The sequence below is a fragment of the Daucus carota genome, chromosome 2 (genome assembly GCF_001625215.2).
Source record: "Daucus carota subsp. sativus chromosome 2, DH1 v3.0, whole genome shotgun sequence".
NCBI lineage: Eukaryota > Viridiplantae > Streptophyta > Magnoliopsida > Apiales > Apiaceae > Daucus > Daucus carota.
Window position 1 is genome coordinate 52,061,895 of NC_030382.2, and position 17,667 is coordinate 52,079,561.

Genomic DNA, 17,667 nt, shown 5'->3' on the forward strand with positions numbered 1-17,667 from the left:
GAGCCTAAATCTATGCCCGAACTCGGCTCGTATAATTTCACGAGTCAAGTCGAACCGGCTCGTTTAATTAAACGAGCCGAAATCTTTGCCCGAGCTCGGCTCGTTTAACTAAACGAGCCGAGTCGAGCCTAGTTAAACGAGTTCGAGTTGGGCGAGCTCGCGAGCCGGCCGACTCGAATTACACATCTACAACTAACATACTATACAATATCATTAGAAACCAACATCTTATAAATTAACATTACACGTAATCATTAGAACTGCATGTGTTGTGATTGAAATTCGTTCTTTTATACATTCATCCGGCGATTCAAACCCATAGTCAGTCAATAATTACAGTTGAAGCTGAAATCTAGTTAAAGCTGAAATCTTGAAAGCTAATTTACATTTTTTCTGAAAGAAGAGATCAAAAATGATATATTACGCCACTGCATCTACGAACGCTGTAATCCTTCTACTTGTTAGCTGTTTTGTCAGTTGGATCCTTATATCTCGTTGCCCTTTTTTTGAGGCTTAAGTTGTTTACTCATAAATGCATCGATGAAGGAACATAGAGGATGCTTTTCCCCTCTTGTGTCCTAATCATTGTCACTTCTGTGTTCAGATCATTTCACGGGGCACAACTGATTATCCATTTTCTGTAAACTTCCTAAACTTCGTGCATCATGAGATCCTTAGCTACTACCGCAAGGCGTTGTTTAGCACTACTGTCAGACCGGAGGATCTCTCCTTTAAATACAATCTAGAAGCGAGCAAATTCCAAGAATTTAAACAATTAAGCAATGATAAATAAAACTAGATAAATTAAGGGATGAAGCAAAATCAAATTAATGTTGGTATTTAGCTATTGGTGTAATTACCACCTCAGTCTGAAAATCAGGAGAGAACCACCGTAGCAGAATCCCCAGATGCACAACAGCAGGAATTAGCTTAAAAAGCAACGGAGTAGTCACCTGTGGCAATATAATATACGCATTAAAACATATATATATGATGTCAAATCACAAAAGAGACCAATATGCTCCTTAAAATATAATTGAAATATATGATCATAGGACTGTTTGCTTGCAAAATTAAGTGGCCTTAAGTTCTAGCCAAGTGCTGCACCTTGGTGTTTAGAGCAGCTAGTGTAAAATCGCAGGCAATACGTTTATATTTGTCCACCTATATTAGCATTTCTAAAAGTGCGAACGTAGTTCGGAGCTGCGATATAAAAATTTTACTTGCAACAGAATATCATCAAAAAATTGTTATAATAGAACAGTTAAGATTGGACCCAACAAATTCCATCCGGTGGTATTGTCATATGTAAAGTTTTGCGTCTCTATATGTAAAGAAATTACAATTTTCCCATTTTAATATTTAAAAAAATAAACAGATGTTATGGAACAAGAAACAGCAAATAGTATAACATAGCATTATAAAGCACACGTAGTCCACGTGTAAATTGTAAATGATGGAACTATATTTGCATTGTTCAAAATTAAGTGCATACCAGACTAAGAGCTGTTGTACCAAGAAGCAGCAAGTAAAGCTTTCCCTAAAATATTATAGAGAAAAAAACAATTAAACTTGCTAAACTTTTTTATGACAAAAAATAATAATTATAATAATAAACTTGCTAAACTTTGTACTTCAGTTTGGATCTATATGATCATTAAGGTGAGGATTTATTTTCATATAATTTTTTCTTCTTAGTTAGGTTTTAATTCAAAGCAAGAAACTTAATTAAAGATGACCTCAACAAGATGAAGATTAGAAGCTCGGCTGAGAAGGACAAAAGCAAATTCCCCAATTTGAGCTAAAGACATCCCAACCTGTATAGTTGAAGACTCGAGTGTCCTTTCAGTAAAAATATTATGCTAAGAGGTAAAAATTTGGTACAGTAAGACTAGTGATGTAATATAGTACCAGTACTGAAGTCTTGTTGTTGTAGCCAAAACCCTTCACAACTACTGAAATAATGACTGTTTTAACAACCACCACTAAGAATACTGAAGCTAACAGGATATCAACATGATTCCACAGAAAATGGACATGAATTAGCATTCCGATGCTAGCAAGAAAGAGAGCTGCAAAGAAATTTCGAATGGGTTCAACCTGCACAAGCAAAAATGTTTTTGAGCAAGGAGATTAATGTAAAACAGTATAGTCTAAATGATAACAATGAGTATAACACACTATAGAGGAAAGCAACTTGCTACTCAATTGATACTTCTCTAGGTCTGTTCAACAAAAGAAAAAATTATACTGAGCAAGATTGATTACTCTAAATGTTATTTCATTTATTAATGCGGGGGGGGGGGGGGGGGGGGGGGGGGGGGGGGGGGGGGGGGGGGGGGGAAGCATGTGAGAGGGTTAGATAAGATACTAATGTCTTCGTTTGCACGGTAGTGCTCCATATTTGAAGGCAAGTATAAAACTTTATAAATGAACATAAAGATAAGTCTCATTCGAGATCAGTTTATACACTTTAACTTCAAACACGAAGATGAAGTTGATTTCAAAGGCAACACTGGAGATGCTCTTACTGATAATAATATTTACATTATTTTCATTCAGACCACCCAAAGATATATTTCTGCGTCCGCCACTGTATGGACGCAAACATGTAGAGCACAGAGTCTAATTAAAAATAAACATGAAACAGAAAGAAGTTATCCACAGAGTCTAAATAAATATAGAATGAAACAACAAAGACGTTCATGATTAGAGGGGTAGAAGTTTTGCATAAATGTATCGCCACGCCCTTCCTTGCTTGTCTTGACATGAAAGAAAGTATCTTGAAGAAAGATTCCCAAGATGGTAGAGTCTTATGCTTTCTACACCTCTCATTATCAGACTCCGAATTAGACTCAGGTGACTCAGACTTGGACTGAATTCCCAGGACATTTCTCTATTTTCTTTTAAAGAGCTCAATCGGGGACCCTCGGTTAATTTTAATAAAAGGGGGTTCCTTTTACAAAGAAGATTTCTAAGAATAACAATACTTCAAAACATTACCAACGGATAGAGCACACGAGGGAAAGCAGTCTTACCTGTTCAAGTGTATGCTGAGCAAGATCAGTTGTTGCTATCATCACTCCAGCAGCAAATGAGCCCAGCTCGAAACTTAAACCCAGCTTATCACTACACTGTAAGGACACAAAAGATAAGCAAGTTATACAATTTTCAATAATGAAATCCAACAAAACCTCAGTGGTTTAAGATGCTCTCTTGTATGATAATTATTACTATGTGCAATAGTGTTCTGGTATGCAGCAAGGTGCTGAAGGTTCTATATAATTTCAAAGCAATAATGCTGCACATCTTAACATTTGATACAAAAAACACATATAAATTGTTATTTCCATTGATCCGACTTCTGCTACAATGTAATGTTTTTTTAACTTTGAAGGGAGCTATCAGCTATGCCTGTTCCATGTTTGTGTAAATCAATTACTTGTATCAAATGTTCCCGTTTCACCCTAAAACAGTGGAAGTATAAAGTTCACTTTTTGGTTTAAAGCCATGCAAGATCTGGAAACAAAAAGACCATGTTCTTATGTTCCTAAAAACATGGCAGGGCACCAGACTTTGTGACAGATACGACATCTAACTAAATTAGCAGTTTAGTGAAATATAGCTTCTCAATTCATGTAAGAATTTGATCAATAAGAATGACTGAACATGAAAAATTGAACACCCGGGTAGAGGAGAACATGGCCACAGGAAACTACAAGAAATAATTGTGGAAGGGGAGACGAACCCATGCTACAAGTAAGCAGAAAGCAACTGCTGCCAACTGGTACAGCTCATTGGTCTGCATAAGAAATTATGAATTACTAACAAGGGAGAGCACACAACGCAGAATCAGGAAGTTTATAATATTGTTTATTAAGGCATACTTTTAAACACGGATCAATATGAGTATACTTGGCAACGATTTATCTCTAAATTAGATGATTCACACCTGTGATGATAGACTCATCATAAGCTTGAGGAACCAAGGAACACAAGTGCGAGACATGATTGTTAAAGCAATCAGAAAGGCTATCAACGTCACCAACCTGAGATACAATAGTAAGATATCCAAGCAGACATTACTGAACAGAAGGAAAAATTAGGTTCTGCAGGTAAAAGTTCAAATATACAATTCATCAGAAAAGACTTTAACGTTTCCACCTTTTTACTACATTTGTGTAATCTAAGCACTATCTTGTTATTTGAACCTATAAATGTCAAGAGTATTACAGCAGTTAACATAGTTTACTTTCTCATGTCCTTGTTATTTAAACCTATAAATGTTATGAGTATTATAGTAGTTAAACGATAGGTTACTTTCCCATGTCCTTTTTGTTATGAGTTCTCCCACATCGGTTGTAGGAGGGAAGACCGATAGAATATAGGCAGCGATAACTCCAATAGTATGAGGCCTTTTGGGAGATGCCCAAAAACGAACCCGTGCAAGCTAGGTCCAAAGCGGACAATATCATATACTGAATGGGAAAAAGTGGTATCAGAGACAGATTATGAAGGTAGGTCTTCTCACACCCGTGCGAACTAGGGCCAAAGCGGAAAATATTATATGAAGGTAGGTCTTCTCACACCCGTGCGAAATAGGCCCAAAGCGGACAATATTATACTATTGTATGCTCTGTAATTTGTAACAATAGAATATAAAAGCCTTTTCTTTAGTTTGTACTTTGTAGCAATTTATATATGTATCACCTCATTTTTTTAAAGCCGTTTATGCTAAGGAAATGGAATTTTTTCCTTTCTTCACAAACTTTATAACTTTCACATTCCACTGTCAAAAACTGATAGTTTCATAAAGGGATGCAATGATATGTAATCATCACACACACACCTGACCTTAAAGACACAAAAAGATAATATTTATGCGTTAACTTACGACTGAGTCATAGATATAACTCCTTGTAGAACACCTGATGTTCCTCCTAATATTGGAAGAAGAGCAAACAACAAACCAACTGCACAGTCCTGGGACAGAAAATGAAGTACAGCCTTGGATTACATAGAAAAAACAATGATGTAATTATATTTGTTTACAGAAAAAATGCTATTTTTTGTCAAGGGTAAGGTTGAAGAGCATCTCCAATAAGGCTCTACCACAAGCCAAAACTCAGTTAAAAAGAGCATAGGAAGACTCTTGATTCTTGAGTTACAGTTGGTACAGCCCCTCAAAACAAATTTGTAATCTACAAAATTTACATATAGCTTTTACAGAAGATAAGGAGTTAATTACCTGCAAAATAAGTGTGCCAACAGTAACCTGCCCGTGAAGTGCATTGACGCTATTTTTCTCCATTAAATATTTTAAAACCTAAGGACAATAAGTAAGACGATGCACATGGAATTGTCTGTAATTAAAGAGATTTATGTACATGAACAATGGTAGAGCTACAAAAGCATTACCACCGCTGTAGAAGACATTGAAAGAAACGCACCAACAAAAACCCCCTCTGAAGGTTTACCACCACATAACTGCAAATATCATCGAAATTCAAAATTAGGAATTGATAGTTTGGGTTGAAGGCTTAAGGCATAAAAAATGGCAAAGGTGCTACATTAAAATTAAAAAAAAAATAAACAGGACTTTTTTCTTATAAACATTCTAGATTACTAGGACATAGGCAAATCCTAACAAAGGCTTAATAACATTCTCAGGAGTCATCGAACTCATTTTAAGTTGATTTAGTATTTCATCTTAAGGTACTAAAAAGTAATTATGTTGGCAAAGTCATGTTCTCCCTAGTGATCATTGAGGAACTAGAAAATATTTGTTACTTTAGTTTATGTTGGATACATATCTTCATAACAAAGAAATATTAAACAGATAACTAAATAAAAGAGGATAGAAACAATTTGCATGATTTCATAAATTTTTTATGAACTTCCTAAACATACTGAGGCAGTAATCCCACAAAGGCACATGAAGAGAAAAATTTGAAGCAGACCTCCCATAACTGCGACAGCTCGAACAACTTTCAGCTATCATTGTCAAAAAAATGATTTTAGGCAGAATTATTGGTACTAAATTGATATTGCCCACACTTGGTAGATTGTAGAGAGCCTAAGAGGCAAGAGCCTAAGAGGCATCCACAATTACAGATTAACTAACCTTTACCAAAGAGAACTCCAAACCTAATGCAAAAAGAAGGAAAATCACACCAAATTGTGCCACGGTCTCAACCTACATACATGGAAACAATGTGTTGTGAAACCTAGAAATATCTGATTAGCCTGGAAACAAATATATTGTATCTGACATGAAGCCAGCGTTTTGAATCGAAAGTAATGAGTTTCAAGGGAAAAGGTCACGAACTTGATATACATATGACCTATGCATGTTCAATAAAGATGAAACTATGCTTCAAGCCTGTCTCAGCATATGCAGGGATGATAGACTGGCTAACTGGCTAACTGGCTAAATTCTCTTCAGAAACATTATCTTTTTTTGGGCGGGGGTGGGGGGTTTGATTAGTTAATACATGAACTTGTGTGGTTTTCAACAAGAGAAATGGGTTAAAAAAACACGACATATTAGACCAAAATTTATGCATCTAGGTTAGAGGATACATACTTGTACCATTTCACTAACAACACTCAACCCTCCTGGTCCAACAAGAGACCCTGCGAGCAAGTATCCCGTCATGACCTTCAAATATGTAAAGGGTGACAATTAGTTTTATTAATCCCCAAGGAAGTCAGCCAGGGATATAGCATAAATCAAACTTGAGCAGACCGGTTGTCCAGCACATGCAAAAGCGATACCACCACAAGTTGCAGACACAATGACAACTACCAAATCAGATATCAACCTAATGAGATGACAAATTGCAGCAATTAGTAATCAATCACTTCTAATTTAATTTGAGAGTAGAATCTTATTGTTTTCTTACCTCAAATCAAGCTGTAACACTGGGTATTTTGATTTAAAATTGGATATGATGAAGACATTATCCTGAAATATTGGTAGCACAATTCATTAGCATGTGAAACTTTATTGGCGTTTAAATCAGAACACATGCTTATGATCCATGTTTACCTTTCTATCTATCAATGTAGGAGTTTCTTCTGCTCCATTATCATTATCCAAATTGAAAACACGATTAAGTTTAAATGACCTAAAGAATGATCATTTTGTGTCAAAAAAAGACAATTCTACAACAGAAACTTTATGCATAAAATAAATGTACTCTATCAATTATATGCATAAAGAACGGAAAATATACTGATTATTCTTTATAGTAGAAGCCTTTACATTTCCTCTTTCGTGTCATTTTTCTTGGACTTAACTCTAGCTACAGTCTCCAAAACTGCCTGATTAACACAAACATGTAAACGTATATATTTCAGAAAAGCATCCAAGCAAGAAAATAGGAAGAAAAAAGATACCGCATCTAGCATTAGTTTCATATTCGCCATTGTAGCTGTGATATTCAATTATTATAGAGGTATGAAGACTTTCGATTAAATTACGATATAATTTCAACCTACTTAAACCATAAGTTTACTCTATAGTGAAAGAGGCAAAACAAATGTATACCACCAACCTGTTGTTCATTCACACTGTTGTTGAAGCCCCCAGCATCATTTTCTGCCAAATTAATGAAATCCCATGAAGTAATGAACAATTTTTCGGACTAGTTTTGAACTTAAAGGAAATAAACAAGGACTACAAACAAAATATAACTAGAGCAATGACAGTTTGCTGATCTAGCTAATATGGGTAAGGAAAATGGGAAATTATGTTATCCAAACCAAAGCTCTAATTGTACACATGACAAAAGGATATGAGTATAAGGTAAAACTTGAGTCTAATAAGCGAATTTCTATCATTCAACATGTTCATCACATAGTATGTGATTCATTAATAATTTACTCAGCCTCTCACTATTCCAATACAAGAGCAACTGTTTCTGCTCATCACCCTACCTCGATCCTTTATTATGTTACTATCAATGTTGCAATTAGTCTAATCCTCTTAATTGTAGAAACTGAAGCCAATTACCTGAGCTAAACCTTACTGTACTCTGCTCAACCTGAAGTTCCTGCTAAGATTGGTGTACCAGGCTTATGCCACAAATTGTTGCATATCCCAAAGACTTTTTGGTATCTTCTCAATAATTATATACATCTCATCTGATCAGAGTGTTCATATCAGCTGTTGTTAATTTTGATCACCAATTTGCTATACATAACTTGTCAATTAGATAAACCGCACTTATAGCCTTTTACATCAAATGAATCTTAAAACTGATTATATCATCACCTTAAACGAGTATACTTAACATACACACTCATCTGATATATTCTGGCTCATATTACACTGCATCTTTGCATCCTATTATGTCAGGAGGCCAAGTCTGCGACCAAGAGGACTACCAACACATGTACCCAAGTCCTTACAGCACAGGTCTAAACACTACTTATCAGTAATTGAGCTTTGTATATCCTAATTCCAGTTTGTAACCATGAACATGTAATTATATAGCTAGTACGAGTTTCAGAAGTCTTGAAGGTTTAGCTTCAAGACAACTTTGGCTGCACTCTTTTTAGGTTGCGCAATAATCCATATATTGCATTGTAGAATATCCATGATGCATACTGTTCACGGGCGAAACAAAGGCGTAGAAGAAGTGGTCAGCACAATTGACAACCCCCCCCCCCCCCCCCCCCATTTTTTACACAATTGTATCATATAGTACATACATAGAGTCAACAGTAGTGCATACAAAGCACTTCTTTTGGCCCATACAATCAATAGTTCTAGCAATTTTATATGTACAGCATTAATATAGAACAAGCATATAGAAAGGAAAAAAAAGACATAAACATTGTCAGTTAAAACATATAATAAAACCGTAGAACGCAGCCCATAGGACCCCCCATTGAAAGTCAAAAAACCAGGAAATAAGCTTCCCTATCGAAGCTGAGGGTGAGAGGTAGAAGGTATTGCTATTCAATTAAAATGAGAACTAAACCTAATATATAACATGTGCAATCAGATCAAATTTTATACCATCTATCTTGATTGGACCTAAACGCACAAATTAATCACACCTTCAAACCACATTTCCTAACACACAAACCGTGATGACGACCAAATTTCCAGTAAGCAACATTCCTTAACTACATCCAAATTCTCTGTATAAATGCATAACTAATTTATAGAACACTTCACACACACGAAGAGGGAGAGGGGAAGGGAGGGAGGGAGGGAGGGAGAGAGAGAGAGAGAGAGATTTGTAACAATATGTACAAAAAAGAGACGAGGAGATCTGTACGGACCTTGAATTTGATCACCTTCGGTAAACTCTTTCTCGAGAGCTCGATCAATCATACCAGCAAAGCTATCTTCCCGAGCCTTACGAGACGCATTATTCTTGGCAAATAAATCGTCGTCATCATTCGTATGATTTCGATGATCAAGCAGCTCCTGCTGCTGCTGCAGGCGTTGGAGATCCAAATCGGGGTCTACAGCGAGTAAGAGAGAAAAAAGAGAGAATATACACACAACATAAATGGCGAGTACCGTTATTATATATATACGACAGCGAATTGTGGAGGACGCTGATCTCCTCCTACTCATCGCATTCGCCGGCGAACTTCTAATTTGAATCTCTTCCGCTGTGTATATGCGTGTATGTATTGAATGATTATTATGATGTAAATATTAAGGGCGAGAGAGAGAGTAATCGTTAGAGTGAAGTAAAGACGTTCTTGATGCTTAAGATGTGTGAAAAGTAGTTTTAATTAATTAACAGCACGTCATTAGTTGTTGAAAGATATAATAATAATCAGCAAAATTTTTTGTCAGGCGTTTGTTTTCTTATGTAATTATATTTATACATATTAGTTATACATAATTTTTGTCATCTACCAAAATATTTATCTCACATGTGATTTCACTATTCACAAAAGTTTAGAACGTCCTTAATTTGTAATAATAAAAATTGAGTTGAGTAATACAAACTCATTTATTTTCACTAATATCGCGTAATAAAAGTATTGGGTGTTACCTTCACTATCACTATATCCATAATTAATGTCTTAAATCTCAGGATCCGGAAAAATGGATCTAAATACTATTTATTAAAGTTACATCATGTAGCGTTTTGTATAAATATGCAAAACGCTACATCGTCTGGCGTTATTTTGGATTAAAATATTTATATAGCGTTCCGTTGGGTTAACCCTAACACAACGCTACACGAAATAACGATTTAGCGTTTTCTTCCCAAAGATTATCGGGCGTCACTAACTCGTATTGGGGCCATTTTTACCAACTTTATTATGTCGGGCATTATTTTTAAAATTTATGAGATGTGGGATCATTTTTCAAAAGTATCACAGGCTTTTCGGCAAACTTGAAAAAGTGAATTCTTGACTAAAGCAAAGAAATAGATTAGAAATGAGAAATAAATAAATTAATATAGTGTATGAAAAAAAACTGAAATGCCGACAGAAAAGTTATCATGAGTACATATCAACCTCTTAAATATGTTCAAGGTTTATTGTAATATATTCATGCAGACATTAAGAACACCAAGCTAAACCCTAAAATACAACAAATGGCTCCGAGTTGGGTAGATCGTTGTCCTCCTAACCGCGATATATATACTTTCCGGGGAGTTAATAATCCTGATTCTAAGACGTTGTGTCTAAGCAGTAATGTTCTGTAACTCAAGCCTTACTTTCATCATCGATTCACCGCTCACCTCAATATCACAAGAGTTGATGAAGTCTAAACTCTCATTATCCACTACCAACAAAAAACTGACATAAAAACCTCCTTGGAGCTATTTAACATCACTCCTCAACCACAGCTCTCGTCAAGTTGTGGCTCATCTCAGCACTGCAGGTTAGAGGAATTATTTGTGTTTCTGTATGCACAATCAAAAGTTTCCACCTAAATAAAAGACTACTTTGGATAGGAATTAGTTTCGACATTTTTCTGGTGCGACGTTGTCAATAAAACTAGAACTCAGCATAGTTGGATAATGTCAAGAAAACTAGAACTCTACATAGATCGCAATAATTAGGGGGCACTTTGAGGACCTGAAATTCCTTGATCAACATGATAAAAAAAAAATCAAGAAACTTTACCATAGCATTTGATAAAATTTCAACACAATAAAGAAAGTTCTTCTTCCAGCATTAGTTCTGTACGTTTGATTTTTAACACAGCCAATATGTTACATTGCTAATTTGCATACTCTGATACTCTCAAGGTTTTGATGATGACACTAACAGCAAGCTAATAACATGAAACTGATATGTGTAAGCATGCTATCAAAGGTTATCTATGCAGACTAACAGTATTTCAGGATGTTAGCATGATTATAGCTGTCAGCAAGCTTACAGGGATATTTACAAGCTATCAGCAGGCTTACAGCGTGAACAGAGAAACAAGCGGATAAAGATCAAAGTCTATTTTCAAGGAGAATTAATAGGAAACGACTTTGTAAGGATTCTAATATTTATATATATCTGATATAAATATTAGAGCTCAGTTTTATAAAGAGTTTCATTCAAAAACGTTTTCCTAACAAATAGGAGATTTTATTTCAAATCGATTTTATCTTTAACAAACTCCTACTTTGTTCAAACGGGTTTTTAGTTTAAATATCTTTACTGAAATGAATTCAAACGTGGTTTATCTTTTACTCAGTAATCTTACTTCATTCAAACGTTCATCATTCAATTCAAATTTAAACGTGAGGTTGTTACCAAGATCGTTGGGAAGTTTGTTGGATTATGACCGTTGGTATGATGTATATAAATTTGTGTGTGCTTTCATTTTCGATAGAGAACAAGGAGAACACACCAAGATTTCTGAAATACAACTTTCTACATTGCTAAATCTTTTATTGAGCTCTAGTACTTATATTTGCATATATATCTATATTGAGAGTTCATAGTTTCGGTTGTATTACACTCATTCATTGTATTGTTCAAGGTGTAATGTTTTGTTGCTGTGTATCGAGCTTGTGAAACAAGGGAACAAGGGAACTAGTTAGCTAGAAGAGTATACTTGGGAAGTATAGGTCTTGGTAGGCTTTTGGTTCGTGGTTCAGGGGTTTCAGCAGGCTGATAACAGGAACAAGGGAGAAAGGGAGTTATATTATTGAATCTTGTAATCGTTGCTATTATTGATTAATAATATAATCTCTTACCAGTTGGTAGGGGACCAGGACGTAGACCATTAGGGTTAGGGGTCGAACCTGGCTAAAATTCTTGGTGTTGCTAGCATACTGCTTTACATTATCTGCATTGCATTTATCTTGTTAGCAGGCTAACTGTTTACTCTGAAAATTAACAGCAGGCTGTCTTTGACAGATTAATTATTCGGTAACTTATAAAAATCGGGTATATTAGCCATAACACCTATTCACCCCCCCCTCTAGGTGTATAATTTCAATTGGTATCAGAGCTGTGTTATACTAATACTTCTGTAACAGGAATAGTATCGATCGATATGGCTGATAACTTTCAGGGAAAGTCCGATTTTAGAGCTCCTCTCCTCACGGGTTCTGACAACTACAATTGGTGGAAAGGCCAAATGGAGGCTCATCTATCCAGAGATCCCCTAATGCAAAGAGTTGTGCAAAGAGGTCCTTATGAATATCGTGATGGCGATGGCAAAGTCAAAGACGTTGATGTACTCACAACGGACGAGCTATCAAAGGTTGCTGCCAATGGAAAAGCAAGGAGTACATTGATCAATGGGCTGAATCAAGCTGAATATGACAAGGTCTCCTCTCTCAAAACAGCAAAGGAAATTTGGGATGCATTGGAAACATATCATGAAGGCTCACAAGGTCTAAAGAAGGTCAAGCTCGGAAAGCTCATGAAAGAATTTGGAAGCTTCGCTATCAAGAAAGGAGAATCCATTCGTGAAAGCCAAGCTAGATTCCAAGTTACTCTTAACAGCCTTGAAAGACTTGGGAAAAAGATTCCTCAATCGGAAATCAACATGAATATCCTGAATGCAGCTCCGTTCGAATATGGTGCCAAGGTCACAGCATTGGAGTCAGCTCTCAACATTGATACTATGGATCACCTGGCTATATTTGCTGAGTTGGAACAATTTGAATCTAAAATTGAAGCTAACAGCTCAGAAAGCAGCAAGCTGCCAACAGAGAAAATGAAGAATCTTGCACTCCACTCTACTGCCAGCAGGCTGGAATCAGATGAGGAAACAGAATCAGATGAGGATCTAGCTCTTATGTCCAGAAAAATCAAGAGAATGATCGAAAAGAAGAATAAGATGAAAAGAGAAAAGGGCAAAGCTTTTGGTGCAAAGAAAGATCCAAAAGATGATGCATGCTTCGAATGTGGCAAGAAAGGACATTTCAAAAGGGATTGCTACAAGCTGAAAAACAAGTCTAAGCCGCCTAAACAGCAAGCTGATTACAAGAACAAAAAGAAATCAAAGGCACTTCTCACATGGAGTGATGATGAAGATGAGTCAGCTTCTGATGTTTCAAGTGATGAGATGGTTAACTTGGCTCTTGTTGGTCTCGACGGTTCAATAGAGACAACTGATTCAGATTCAGAGACTAATAGTGAGGTACATTCTATTAATTCTGAATTACATTCTATTGATACAACATCTTGTGAACTAACCATGCAGGATAAGAGTTGTCTATCAATTATGGAACTCATTGATCTAAAGAATGAGAACTATGAGCTCGAGAAAGAAAATGTTCATTTGAAGAAAGTCATAGGTGATTTCTTGAATGAAAAGAGTGCCAAGGCAAGCAGTGGAATCATTGCTACTCTCAAGGAACAAATCTCACAACTTGAAGGGAACAACATGCAAATCCAAAGAAGGAATGATACACTTATGAAGGAACTCAGCTCGCTGAGAGCAGATCTTAAATCTAAGGATGCTAGCTTGGAAGCATTCGAGTTAAGCAAAACCCAAAGCTTAGCCGAAATTTCTATTCAAGCTGAAAAGATCAAATCATTGGAGCAAGAAGTCAAAGATCTTCAGAAAGCCATGGGAAAGTTTGTTCAAGGAGAAGAAAGTCTCAAATCTATGATGAAACAAGCTAGAGGTTCTCATGACAAAGGAGGCATTGGTGCAGCTTCTACATCCACATCATCAATGAGATATGAAGGGAAAAATGGCATTCCATACAATTATGCCATGCCTTGGGTGACTTGTCACAAGTGTGGAAAGAAGGGCCATCTTGCTAACAATTGTCCAATGAAGAATACTCAAACAGCAAGCTGGAATAGAAAGTCAGCTCACAGACAGTATGCTGACAACACAAACAGACAGAAGACAGCTCCAAGACAGTATGCTGATAAGACCAGCAGAACATGGAAGAAGAGTTCTAAAGTGGTTCAAATGTGGATCAAGAAATCTGATCTAAATGTTCTATATGTTTTATCAACTAACACTGTTGGACCCAACAAAATATGGGTACCAAAACGTTGAGTTGTTTGTGTTTGTTTTGTAGGTTTGTCTCGTGTCTAAAGTAAAGCCAAATCAATGGATATTGGATAGTGGATGCACTAGGCACATGAGTGGAGACAAATCTCAGTTTCTAAGCTTGAAGATGAAGAAGGGTGGACGTGTCACAATTGGTGATAGCAAAACTCTTCCTATTCTTGGCAAAGGAACTATAGGTAATAGTATCATTTCTATCAACAAGGTACAATATGTTAAAGGTCTTACTTATAACTTGCTTAGTATAAGTCAGTTATTTGATGATGGTCATATTGTTAACTTTGGTAAGAATGAATGTACTATACTTGTTGGTGCTAACAAAACTCCTCTAGTTGCAAAACGAGAAGGAAATATATATGTTTTGAACTTTGAAGAACAGGAGGCAGGTGTTTGTTTAGCAGCTGTGGATAACAATCCAGAAATTTGGCATAGAAGGCTTGGACATGCTCATATGGATCATCTCAGCAAGCTGTCAGCAAAGAAGCTTGTTCGAGGACTACCAAAGCTTAAATATGTCAAGATGGAGACATGTTCTGCTTGTCAATTGGGAAAGCAAACAAGGACTCCACATAAGGCAAAGAAAATGGTATCTACTTCTAAACCTTTAGAGCTTCTTCACTTGGATCTTTTTGGTCCCGAAGCTTATAAGAGTATTGGAGGTAAACAATATGCCTTTGTTATTGTTGATGATTATTCTAGATTCACTTGGGTATTATTCTTGCGTACTAAAGACTGTGCTTTTAGTGAATTTGAGAAACTAATCAAGTTGCTTGAGAACAAGCTAGATACAAGACTTGTAGGTATTCGAAGTGATCATGGTGGGGAATTCCAAAAAGACTTCATTACTTATTGTGAAGAAAGAGGAATCTCACATGAGTTCTCAGCACCTCGTACACCTCAGCAAAATGGAGTTGTAGAGCGTAAGAACAGGTCCTTACAAGAAACAGCTAGGACATTGCTGCAGGAGAGCAGGCTGCCAAGAAGTTTTTGGGCAGAAGCTGTCAACACAGCATGCTATGTTCTTAACAGAGTGCTTATCAGGCCAATTCTCAACAAGACTCCTTATGAATTACTAAGGAAAAAGAAGCCTAACATCAGCTATTTCAAAGTGTTTGGATCTAAGTGCTTCGTACTCAAAACCATTGATAGGGATGGTAAATTCGACTCTAAATCTTATGAAGCTATATTCTTGGGTTATTCTTTAACAAGTCGTGCTTATAGAGTATATAATCTTGGTAAACATACTGTTGAAGAGTCTATTGATGTTTCATTTCAAGAGTCTACTGATGATCTTGCAAGGGATGAGGAAGAATGTGCAGGTACAGGTACTGGCAGCAAGCTGACAGTGAAGGAAACTGGAAATCAGCAAGCTGACAAGTCAACTGCCACAACTTCAGAAGGCAATAAAGCTACTGAATCCACTCCATCTCTTGAGGAAACCTTGGATAAGATGTCAAAGCTTACATTGGATGAATCCAGAGGTCAAACTTCATCAGCAAACCAAAATGTTGTTGATCAGACTCCTCCGAGGCAGACTACAAGGAATGAAGAAGTCATAGCTCAACATAATCTACCAAAGTCAACTAGAACAGTGAAGAATCATCCACCTCAGTTGATCATTGGTGATAAATCAGCTGGAATCAGGACAAGGAAAGCTCAAGCCAACATTTGTGCTTATGCTGCCTTCATAGCTCAAGAGGAACCAAAGAATGTTCAAGAAGCTTTACAAGATGAAAATTGGATCATGGCAATGCAAGAAGAACTCAACCAATTTGAAAGGTGTGATGTTTGGGAACTTGTAGATCCACCAGAGGATGCTTCAATTGTTGGAACCAAATGGGTGTTCAAGAATAAAGTTGATGAATTTGGTACTATCACTCGGAACAAAGCTAGACTTGTTGCACAAGGATACAATCAACAAGAAGGGATTGATTTTGATCAAACATATGCTCCAGTTGCAAGATTGGAATCTATTAGGATGCTCTTATCATTTGCATGCTACAAGAAGTTCAAGCTACATCAAATGGACGTCAAAAGTGCATTCTTAAATGGATATCTCAAGGAAGAAGTCTATGTCAAGCAACCACCAGGATTCGAGGATGAAAAATATCCCAACCGTGTCTACAAGCTCAAGAAGGCACTATATGGATTAAGGCAAGCACCTCGATCATGGTATGAAAGGTTAAGTGAATTTTTGATCAAAAATGGGTTCATTAGAGGTAAAATTGATCCTACTTTGTTTACCATTATTAAAGGTCAAGATATATTAGTTGTTCAAATATATGTAGATGATATTATATTTGGATCTACTAATGATTCTTTGTGTAAGTGGTTTTCAAAGTGCATGCATAGTGAGTTTGACATGAGCATGATGGGAGAGCTCAATTATTTCTTGGGGCTCCAAATTAAGCAAACTCCAGAAGGAATTTATGTGCATCAATCCAAGTATATCAAGAATCTACTCAAAAGATTTGGATATGAGAATATCAAGGCAAAATCAACACCGATGAGCGTTGTCAGCAAGCTGACAGCAGATGAAAATGGTAAAGATGTTGATATTCGAATGTATAGAGGTATGATTGGTAGTTTACTATATCTTACAGCCTCTAGACCTGATATTATGTATAGTGTTTGTGTTTGTGCTAGATTTCAAGCAAAACCAAAGGATTCTCACTTACAAGCTGTTAAAAGAATATTTAAATATTTAAGTGGAACAATTACTTTGGGCTTATTCTATCCTATCACAAATGCTTTTGATCTTGTTGGGTATAGTGATGCAGATTATGCAGGTAGTCAAACTGATAGAAAAAGTACAAGTGGTGTTTGTGCATTTTTGGGTCAAAGCTTAGTTTCTTGGTTAAGCAAGAAGCAAACTTCAGTTGCTCTATCTACGGCTGAGGGGGAGTATTTAGCAGCTGGTAGCTGTTGCTCTCAAATGCTATGGATGAGACAACAATTGAAGGACTTTGGAATCAAGTGCAAGCAAACTCCTATCTTTTGTGACAACACAAGTACAATTAACATTTCAGAAAATCCAGTCAATCATTCAAGGACAAAGCATATTGATGTTCGACATCATTTTCTGAGAGATAATGTTGCAAAGGGTGCTGTCAAGTTAATATTTGTGGCTACAGCAGATCAGCTAGCTGACATCTTCACAAAACCTCTTCCTGAAGAACGTTATGTCGTGCTGAGAA

At 36.4% G+C, this 17,667-nt stretch overlaps 1 protein-coding gene across 2 annotated transcripts; it reads right to left on the reverse strand.

Annotated features, from left to right (window-relative positions):
- Positions 1 to 251: 251 nt before the first annotated feature.
- On the reverse strand, positions 252 to 9,764 carry LOC108205588 (K(+) efflux antiporter 4). Of its 2 annotated transcripts, none has more exons than XM_017375545.2 (20): positions 9,298 to 9,764; positions 7,560 to 7,603; positions 7,268 to 7,326; positions 7,052 to 7,130; positions 6,906 to 6,967; positions 6,749 to 6,824; positions 6,587 to 6,661; positions 6,125 to 6,196; positions 5,911 to 5,994; positions 5,419 to 5,487; positions 5,249 to 5,326; positions 4,895 to 4,983; positions 3,953 to 4,049; positions 3,749 to 3,802; positions 3,039 to 3,134; positions 1,912 to 2,100; positions 1,740 to 1,817; positions 1,496 to 1,540; positions 864 to 953; positions 252 to 742 (listed from the first exon to the last, which is right to left on the reverse strand). In XM_017375545.2, exons 1-20 carry the CDS (start codon positions 9,596 to 9,598, stop codon positions 650 to 652), a joined length of 1,830 nt encoding a protein of 609 aa, XP_017231034.1. In that variant the 5' UTR covers positions 9,599 to 9,764; the 3' UTR covers positions 252 to 649. The 2 variants fall into 2 exon arrangements, with proteins under 2 accessions (XP_017231034.1, XP_017231033.1); XM_017375544.2 differs by having other exon boundaries at positions 512 to 742; positions 861 to 953; positions 9,298 to 9,737.
- Between the last annotated feature and the right edge of the window lie 7,903 nt (positions 9,765 to 17,667).